Source organism: Peromyscus eremicus, chromosome 12 (assembly GCF_949786415.1).
Source record: "Peromyscus eremicus chromosome 12, PerEre_H2_v1, whole genome shotgun sequence".
NCBI classification, from domain to species: domain Eukaryota; kingdom Metazoa; phylum Chordata; class Mammalia; order Rodentia; family Cricetidae; genus Peromyscus; species Peromyscus eremicus.
The window spans coordinates 56146177-56156059 of record NC_081428.1 but is presented as its reverse complement, the minus strand read 5'-3'; the positions used below and the strand labels follow the sequence as shown (position 1 = coordinate 56156059).

The 9883-nt window shown below is 48.0% G+C and overlaps 1 protein-coding gene and 1 long non-coding RNA gene across 2 annotated transcripts in view; one reads left to right on the top strand and one right to left on the bottom strand.

The window, feature by feature from the left end:
• The first annotated feature begins 233 nt into the window (after positions 1-233).
• On the top strand, positions 234-3483 carry LOC131922390 (uncharacterized). Its single transcript, XR_009382263.1, has 4 exons — positions 234-344; positions 455-724; positions 1339-1462; positions 2511-3483. It is a non-coding gene; the product is annotated as an uncharacterized LOC131922390 (long non-coding RNA).
• The window catches only part of Pla1a (phospholipase A1 member A), a 35400-nt gene continuing 27627 nt past the window's right edge, over positions 2111-9883 (bottom strand). The window contains exons 9-11 of the mRNA XM_059277175.1: positions 6330-6438; positions 3117-3281; positions 2111-2544 (exon numbers count right to left, since the gene is read on the bottom strand). Coding sequence (XP_059133158.1) covers positions 2460-2544; positions 3117-3281; positions 6330-6438 — 359 coding nt within the window. The 3' untranslated portion in view covers positions 2111-2459. The remainder of the gene's footprint in view (positions 2545-3116; positions 3282-6329; positions 6439-9883) is intronic.

Sequence of the window (9883 nt, the reverse complement as noted above, 5' to 3'; positions counted from 1 at the left end):
TTTCCTACGGGCTGTGGCAGGTGGAGAAGGAAGCTCATGGGTGAGCATTGCGTCACTTGTCCTGTGGCTTGCACTGTCATAGCTCAGAAAGGCTGAAGCTGTGGCTTCTGCACCCTGCATGACCTGCCCAGATGATGTAAGCACACCTTCTGGTTTACATCATTCTTCCTGCCTTTGTGACAGAGTGAACCAAAAGTCAGCAGTTTCTCCAAAGCACATGTATTTGAGTTGTGTTTAAAAAGAGAAGTATCGCCGGGCGGTGGTGGCTCTCGCTTTTAATCCCAGCACTCGGGAGGCAGAGCCAGGCGAATCTCTGTGAGTTCGAGGCCAGCCTGGGCTACAGAGTGAGTTCCAGGACAGGCACCAAAACTACACAGAGAAACCCTGTCTCGGGGGGAAAAAAGTATCTAGGAAGGAAAGTAATAAGGGTGAATGTAATCTCTTCATTCCTAAGTGTCTTCTGTCCTTCTGTGATCTGCTGGATGCCCTGGACCTCTGTGGACCAAGTTGATGAGTTTCTTCTCCTCTTGCTTCTGTGGGGGTCATGAGCAGGAAGAGGGAAGAAGAGTGGGGTGGAAGAGTCATTCTGGTTGCCTTCTTCCCTTCATCTGTGACTGCAGCTCTGCATCCCCAGCCTCTCTGAATCGTCAGGGTCGTGGCACCTCTTACTCCACCAGCCACAGAAAACTGTACAGTTCCTTGGAATTTCACCCACAGGATTATTGTAAACGGTGGTCTTCTTTCTCATTTGTTTGAGAGTGTCCCAAGTATATTGGTTAAAATATTAAGGCCACTCCACGTAGTTAAAAGGGAGGTTTATTTTGTGGGGTAACTTACAAGTGAAGGGATAGGTAACAGGATCTGGGAAAGGTGTAGCGCAGTCCAGCGGTGTTCTCTGGAGAACTCTGCTCGGTCTACCTCCAGTGTCCAAGGTCCAGGAACCAAGAGAGCTGGCCCCTCAGGATCTCGGGTCTTCAGGGGTCCTCTCTCAGCTCTGCCTTGTAGGCATAACAGTTACCGAAGCCTCAATGAGGGTTGGAACTTCCAGATCAAAGCTGGAATGGCTACCCACTACACAAGTAGCCCAGGATGGCCTCTCACTTGCTAGGTAGCTGAGGATGACCCTGGGTTCTCATTCCTCTTGGATTTACCTCCCAAGTTCTTAGGTTTCAGAGGTGCGTACCACCAGCCTAGTTAAAATATTCTTAAATTCTCTTCAACTTACCCAGTGTGAGATTACCATCAGAGTTTCGCTGAGCTGTGGCTCATATAAGTTACTTTAAAGGTCAAAATTTGGGAAGTAATGACCCAGTGAAAAACCACTTTCTTCCCCCAAAGCTATCTCATCCTCCAAACCTCAGTCACCTGGAAGAAGCCAGTGCAGACCTGAGAATTCGACATCTGTTGTTACCTCCTACCCCATAGACGACAGATTTCCATTTTAAAAGAGAAACACTCTCAGGTATCAAATCTGTACTTTTTATGTTGTATAACAGATACCCAAGAACAACAGCTTAAAAAATGAATCTGTGTCTTTCCGTTTTTATGGGTAAAGGACCTAAAACAGGCAGAATTTTCTAAAAGGTTTCACCTACTCTGGCAACTGTTGAACATTGTTTTGTTTTGTTTTTGAGACAGGGTCTTATTGTGTGTCCCTGGATGGCCTGGTACTCTCTGCCTCAGCCTCCTAAGTATTGGGATAAAAGGTGAGGGCCACCATGCCTGGTCCATGATTTTTTTTTTAATTGCTTGCTCCACCTAGAATGTTTCCACTTCTAAGTTCAGTCTGGTTATGGCCAGAATTAAATTTCTACTCTGCCCAAGACCGTTAAAGATTGCCTTGTCAAAAGAATTAAAAGGAATACAGCAAATTATATATATGTCTCTGTGACATGCTGTCCATTACAAAATGGACATGTTCTCCTAAGATGAACTGCAGATCCTCTGTAAATCACTTTTTAATCTTTAAAAACATTTATTTGCTTAAACTCTCTCTCTCTATTTCTATGTATATGTGTGTATGCATGCACACCAGTGTGTGATCTCAGTGGCCCTGTAAATAATTGTGTGTGTGTAGTAAAATGACATTTCAACAAAACAACCAAAATGATTCAGATATTCCATGATAGTTTATTTAAAACATTTCTCTGCGTATGCTTTCCGTTGAATCCTAAGTATACATACTTATGGATGTGAGACAATTGCAATTGTGTAGAAACAGGGAAGCTGAAATGGTATCTATTCAAAGCTTTGTAAGTTGGTGATGGAGACAAAGTTCTGCAAGATGAGTCATCTGTACCCTCCATATTAACTACTTACAGGGAAAACCACCAAGAATTTGACCTTCCCCCTTAGTAGGAATGGAGTGGAATAAGGTGCCCACAAACAAATCTCTTCCCACACTGCCCTAAAAAAAAAAAAAAAAAAAATCCAGGCCACTGCCTCTATGTCAGCTGGGTCTACCCACAGGCTATTTTCAGGTCCTGAAAAACAGGCATGCTTGCTTGCAGATTCACTGGCTCAGGTATGCAGACTGTCTTCTTACTGTATGTGAAGAGCAACAGCAGACAGCTTCTTGGTGACCAGAAGAAAGAGCTCAAAGTTGTACGGCTTTTCCTGTCCCCTCATGTCTAGTGAAAGAGGCCTGTGCTTTCCTACAATAGAGACTGTTCCTGTCCTCAGTGTGCTAATCATAAGGTGGTAAGGCTAATCATTGAAATGCCTACTCAAGGCAGAGGAAAGAGTCTATACCCCACACCCAAGAGTGTTGCCAATGGCACATTTGAAGTAGAGGCTGAGGCAGGAGAAGTACATCATGATAAATGTTCTGATACAATCTTAACTCAAACCAAATGCATAAAGCAGATGTAAAAGTTTCATGTACTAAAGTAAGGAGGAGAATTAAGACTAGCTTCTCTGGCTTCCTTCCTAAAACTCTCAACTCAATATGACCCTACAGAAGATCCAGAAAAACCCAGGGTCTCAGTCAACTCCTCTTCGAAGATGGCTATCACTGTAGTGAGGGTGAGCTTCATCCAATATCATCCCTAAGGTCCAGAACTGGACTTGGTGGTGGTGTGGGGAGGCTTGCCCCGGGGATGGGTTCTATGACTCACCTGTCATTGACCGGCAGAGGGGCGGTACAGAAAGTCCCAGCGATGGTAGTCCTGTCTTTTTTCCAAACCCTGCTAGGAACTTGGAATTTGAGCTTCACTTGGTTTATCTGGCACTGGGGGGTGGGGTGGGCAATGACTCCTCTCCCTTCCAGTTGCTGTCTAGGTCTGAAAGGAAAGGGGAGAGGGGAATGAGTCACCAGGGCTCTGCATTTCACTTCCTCCTTGTTCCAAGGGGCTCTGCTGGCAAACCTGGTTGACTCTCATGCACAGAAGCACTAGCTCCTTGAAGATGGAGACACAGCGTTTCATGTAACCCTCACTGGCCCCTCTGCCCATAGATGAACGGTTTTGAACATGACCCAGGAAATACTTGTTTTTTTTTTTTTTTAATGATTGGATAGTCAATAAATGTTTATTTAAGGGACTTCACACATGATTCCTTTGCTGTCTGTCGAGGTCACTCAAGTTCAAGACTTCTGAAACAGCTCTTTCTCAAAGAAAGATGCTTAATTCAGTTGTGCTGTGGGAAGAACTTGTTGTCTGGGAGCTGGGCAGTGGACGGTGGGTGTGTCCTTCCCTTCTGGCCTCGGAGGCAGTGGGGGACTCTGAGAAAGAGGGAATGGAACAGGGTACAGCAACTTCTCCATTTCATAGTGGCTTGGGTCCTGCTTCGCCAGCCATTTCCTGCTTCTTTCCCGTTTATAGAGTGATAGTTCTTCTTGGTGTGTTTTTATCACCCAGAACTAGGCATACAATTTGTTTCCTCGTTTTGCAGGAAGAGTCTGTTTAAGTATATAAAAGCTGCCCCTGATCAGAGTGTTTTATAATATGTCAGAAAAAAAAACCAAAAAAACAAAAAAACAAAACAAAAAACAGATTTCTCCCTTTAAGAAACTGCTTAGCCGGTCAGTGGTGGCACACACCTTGAATCCCAGCACTCCGGAGGCAGAGCCAGGGAGATCTCTGTGAGTTTGAGGCCAGCCTGGTCTACAGAGCGAGATCCAGGACAGGTGCCAAAACTACACAGAGAAATCCTGTCTCAAAAAACCAAAATAAATAAATAAATAAATAAATAAATAAATAAATAAATAAATAAATAAATAAGAAAGAAAGAAACTGCTTATTTCAAAGGTCTTGTAAATTAAAAGGAATATGAAAGATGCTTTGTGTGGGTGGCTGGGCCTAGGTAAATTCTCCAAATAAAAGGAAATCTTGGGGTTTCACAAAAACAATAGGAAGTTGGGAAAGAACACACTTCTTCCCGGCATTCACCCTTCTGATTTCTGATATTTTAATTTAAAAAAATAATAAATGAAGGTTAAAGCAATTGCATTCTGTGTCTTTCTTCAAGAGTCCTGCATCTTCCTTTGGGGGCGAAGGCTAACCGCCTGTGAGGTCCACTGAGCGGCTGAGAGCCTCAGATGTGGCTTGTGCCCAGAGTCCCCAGTGACTGGTGGGAGGGGGCTGTTTTTTTAAGTCTCCCTAGAAGACCCAAAATGTCGGTACCATGACTCCGCTAGTATCCACTGATCCACCCACTGGCTGGAGAGACTATGGGAAACCATTCTGGAAGCAACACAGCTTGGAACACACACAGTGGAAAGTCCTCAGCTCGCTGGATCCCCCCAAAATCCACAAGTTGCTGTGGTACCTGCAGATTCATGTGGCAGTGTGACCCGGAGGGGCAAGTATTTGCAGATAGACCACTGTCCAGTGGTAGGATGTTTGGGAGCTCAGGAGAAAGGATCTCTTCCTGGTGGAACTTGTCTTCTCTCATAGCGCAGTTCTGCAGGGCAGCCTGAGAATGTTCCCCACCCAGAGCCCAGAGTGGTCACTCTCCTCTGCTTAAAATGCCCAAGGGCTCCCCGAGCTCCTCTCAGAACAGAAACGATCTCTAGTTTGTCCTTCCAAGCCTGATTTGTCTCTCCAGCCTTCTCTTGTCCCAGATCCCACACCTTGGCTTCTCTTCCAGGCACACCTATGTGTCCGTTTCTCACTAACCCATCGTCCAGCTCACTCCTGCAAATCCTCTGTTCCTCTTGTTACGTCCTCGGACCTACAAATCCTCTGTTCCTCTTGTTACGTCCTCGGACCCACTTAGGCGTCGACCGTGTCCTCTAGTAGCTTCTGTACAGTGGACCAGGGAATGTTTGAAGGAGTGTGCACTGATCATTTCCCCGTTTGCGTTGCGTTCACTCCGCAAACCTTTGTCTGCAGCAGTTTCCACAGCAGATTCTGGCAAAGGCTGACCCGGGAAAGCGGGCACAGGCCTCTGAGGGCCTCTGGCTTGGGCAGGGCTTGTGCAAGGGCAATACTTCCTGTGGGGTTCCGGCTCCTGCCCAGCAGCCTCTGCTGTGATCAGGTACGGTGGGAGGCAGTCCTCTGGCTTTGCCAGTTTACCCCTACTGTGGTAAGCTCTCCCCTGCCTCCCATCTCCCTCAGCTTTCCCAATACAATTGTAATTAGCTTACTCTGTCATATCCCTTATGGGGTCTCCTCTGCATCAGCTGTTTTCCTGACTGGACCTTGACAGAATCAGTGATACATGATAGACTGTTTACTGCTGGCTTGTGACTAACTTTTTAGTTGCTTTTTAGAGAAACATAGACCCTTGAGCCAGACTTGGCATCCCCTGCCAGGCTTGTAGCCCCCTGAATCTGTAATTCTTTGCTGTCTGGATCCAAGCCTGGTCCCACCACCTCCCCGGAGCCAAATCTGCCCCCAAAAGGAACGGAAATGATCGGCTCTGGTTCCACTCACTGGAGCCACCCTTCCGGCTCTAACCTCCTACTTTAACAGGCCGGCTGCCTTGGGTTCCATTCAGGCAGACCCAGTTCCGCTCCTCCTTCAACATGGAGCGGCTCCTCGGGCCCTGGTCATCCCTGCAGAGATCGTGGCTGAGAGCCTCTCCTTCGTTGATATTCCTAATACAATTCTACCTAGATCCCTGAGCACCGTTTCCGACTCAGAACTGGATTACTACAGGTTCATCGCCTTTGGCGCTGCCCACTAGCCTTGCTTGTCCGCCTCTGAATACACTGCGCTTAGGGTGGTTTGGATCCCAGATGTGCGGCCTGTGTCTGGGAGCAGATCTATAGTGGGCACTGTCCCCGGCTTGGTGGGCTAGGCCCAGCCTTTAGCACTCACACTGTGCCTGACCTGGACGTAAACACACACGAAAGAGGGACTCAGCCATTTGGGACACTTACGTACATGGTGATCTTGACTGAGGAAGTAATATTGTTGCTCAGGAAGGTGACCTCGACGATGGTGTCCTTTTTCCTCTTCTCCTTCAAATTAAACTCCACGAGGCTGTGATGCACTAGGAAACCAAAGAACAGCAAAGGCTTGGCAGATGGCACAGGTGCCAGAGGGAAAAGTCCCACAGAGCAGCGGGCGGCTGGGATTCTCTACCTCCAAGGCACTGGGGGAGGCACGGGCTTCTTGTTACCAGGGGTCCTCCCGCTTGCTTCCTCCAGTGCACACTTTCTAAAGTGGAAGTAGTTACCCCACAGGCCGGAGTGAGGACTGAGTGGATCAATGCACACAAAGTCCCGAGGACAGTGTCCTCGCCTGGAGGACATTCAGAAAGCCTTAATTTTTATTATTGCTTGTCATGCAAGAGCAGTTCACGCCTCCCTGTTCGGTGACCTTATTGCGGTGACGTAATGTTTTTAAAATTACACTTGAGTTTACTTTGTGTGTGTGTGTGTGTGTGTGTGTGTGTATGCCATGTGGTACATGTGGAGATCAGAAGACAATTTGCAGTAACTGGTTCTCCCCTTCTTCCATCTGGGTCTCAGGGAACAAACTTAGGTTATCGGGCTAGGCAATAGTCGAGTTTACCCACCAACCCGTCTTCATGGCGGTAATGTAATCTTGAGACTATCTAAGAGGAATCATCATATTGTTTGAATACTGCTATTGTTTGAATGTCCATAGCCCCTCTCAAAGTCGTACTTAAACTTCGTCCCTGGGGAGATGGCCAAGTGCTTGATGTGAAAGCATGAGGACCTGCATTTGGACCCTCAGCACCCATGCACAAAGCTGGGTGTGGCAGCACTCGCCGGGAACCCCACTGCTGCGAGGGAGGGCGTGTGGAAACAGGCAGGTCCCCAGATCTCACTGTCGTGTTGTTGGCCTGCCAGGTTCAGTGAGCACCCCAGAGCCTTCCTGAGTAGATCAGTACCTCATACGAGGGACGGAAGAGGCAGGACCTACTAGGGACCTTTTGGTCCTTCTACCCTCTATTTTGTGACAGCAGCAAGATGCCATCCTGGAAGCAGAGAACAGCCCTCAGACACCAAACAGCAGCATCTTGACCTTCCTGGTTTCCGAAGCCTGAGAAAGAAGACTTCTGTTCTCTGTAAATTTCCCAGTCTCGGATATTTTATTACAATAGCATAAACAAACAGGGACATATACCAAATAAACAACTCGTGGAACAAAAAGCAGCATCCCTCTTCCTCTCCCACAGACAGCGTCGGTGGCTGTTACCCCGATGCTCCCTTGAGCAGTACAGAGGCTAGGGCTCTCAAGGTGTGTAGCTAGAGTTTTCCTGCCTGGCCCACAGTCAGGACAAATCTTTGTCACCCGCCAGTCCCACAGCTGCTCAGACCCAACCAAGTAAACACAGAGACTTATATTGGTTACAAACTGTATGGCCGTGGCAGGCTTCTTGCTAACTGTTCTTATAGCTTAAATTAATCCATTTCTATAAATCTATACCTTGCCACGTGGCTCGTGGCTTACCGGCATCTTCACATGCTGTTTCTCATCGTGGCGGCTGGCAGTGTCTCTCTGACTCAGCCTTCCACTTCCCAGCTTTATTCTCCTCCTTGTCCCGCCTATACTTCCTGCCTGGCCACTGGCCAATCAGTGATTTATTTACCAACCAATCAGAGCAACACATTTGCCATACAGAACATCCCACAGCAAAGGTGGGTGTCATCAACATCTTGGCTCACGGTGACACAAAGTAATAAGGAGCTGCTGACTGTCTGATAAGGGAGGGTGGGTAAGGAAGGATTACAATGTCACTAGCACATTCTCTCTCTTTATTAAGGGGTAGAGGCACCTCGTAGCATGTTGCCGTCACTTTGGTCTCCACTGTTTGCCCTGGTTCCCTTTCATGATGGGAACACAGTTAGAGGTGTAATCATCCTTCACTCCTCCCTCACCTGTGTGTACTTTTTCCGTCTGACTGTTGGGGAAACCGCCAATGGATGCAGGTACCGAGGCTTAACTTAGAAAAGTGGTGTGGTCCATTTAAGTCCAGTGGGCTTAGAAACAGACTCATTGACAAGCGCCAACATGCTAAGAACTCATGAGACAAAGGAACCTGCCATCCTGTCCCCTCCAAAGAGAAAAACATTCAGTGTCACATGGCTTCTGTCTGTCCATTGACTGCTGTGGGGTGTGAATTGCTCTGGGATGGGTAAGGTTTCTGAATAGGAGTAGAAAACGTCAGATGATTTCTGAGACCTTCGGGAATGTGATTCCTTGTGTTGAGTTTAACATATAGTGTATGTCATCTCTTTCTATGTTTGTCGAGACGTTTCTTAAAGTTGTTTCTCTTTTCTCTACACTGCCCTAGAAACCCAGGGAGAGGCGGGACTGCTGCTGGGTGAGTGGGAACCGCCAGGGAAATGAAAACGGCACAGGAAGATGACTCAGCTGGCGGCACACTGAGCCCTGGGTGGGCAGTCAGAAGGCACAAACTTAAGGCCAGGCCCCGATGCTGACAAGCCGCGCCATCTTGTCTAAATCACTGAACCTCTTTGTTTCTCGGTTCCTTTACCTGACAATGGTGAAGAGTGGAGGAAGTGAAAAGATGTTCCACAAGGAGAAACTAATATTGTTTTTAAAATCATTATTTGGTAGATGATCAGCCCTTGAAGCGATGGGGGGAGGGGGACCATTCTGAAGAGCAGTGCTGAGGCAGAAACAGGCTAAGAGTGCTGAGCATGGCCGTCCAGCGCCATGATGGCCTGAGAGTGTCTAGAGAGCTGCCCCCCCCCCGCCCCCCGGCCCCAATGAATCTAGTTAAACAGCCTTCGCCTAGGGAAAGGATGGTACCCTGTATCTGTCCTTAGAAAGAAAGGCTCAGAGTTTGGGAGCAAGTGGGTTTTCACACCGGCTGGTTTCCTGTGTCCCTCTGTGGTGTTTGAATGGATAGGAACGCGTTTCTGCGGGTCTATGGGAAAGAGTTCGCACCAAACATGAAACCAGAAATGCTCTGTGACCCTGCCTCAGCAGGGACCTTTCAAAAGTTCAGAAGCTCCAAGCTCCCCCAGGCTTCCCTACCCACTGTGTTCTTAGCCACACAGACACAGAGGAGCTTGCTGAGGTTGCTGCCAACTTGTCCTGACTGGAATGAGAAGCCAGGACACCTGGGCTCAGAAGTACTCTCTCTGCCACCACACACCGCAGCCTTCCTGCTGACCTCTGACGGCACTACTGCCAGGAGGGTGACAAGAAGAGGGAACCAGGAATCGGGTATGGTGGCGTGAGGTGACATGGCAAAGGGTCAGAAGACCAGATGTGGAATCCTGATTTCCTCACCCAGCAGTGTGCCTCAGGCACTGGCTCTCAGAACCTCTCTCATGAAAATTCCGCCTCTGACTGAGACCGCTTTGTTCTTCAGACATAGCCACATCCACGAAACTCAAAACATCCCCATCTAGGTCTCAAATTCTCTGCCTAAGGGAAGGGAACGATTGGGTACCTGGCCCTGAGTCACCACGCCGATGACTTCCTCTCTCCTA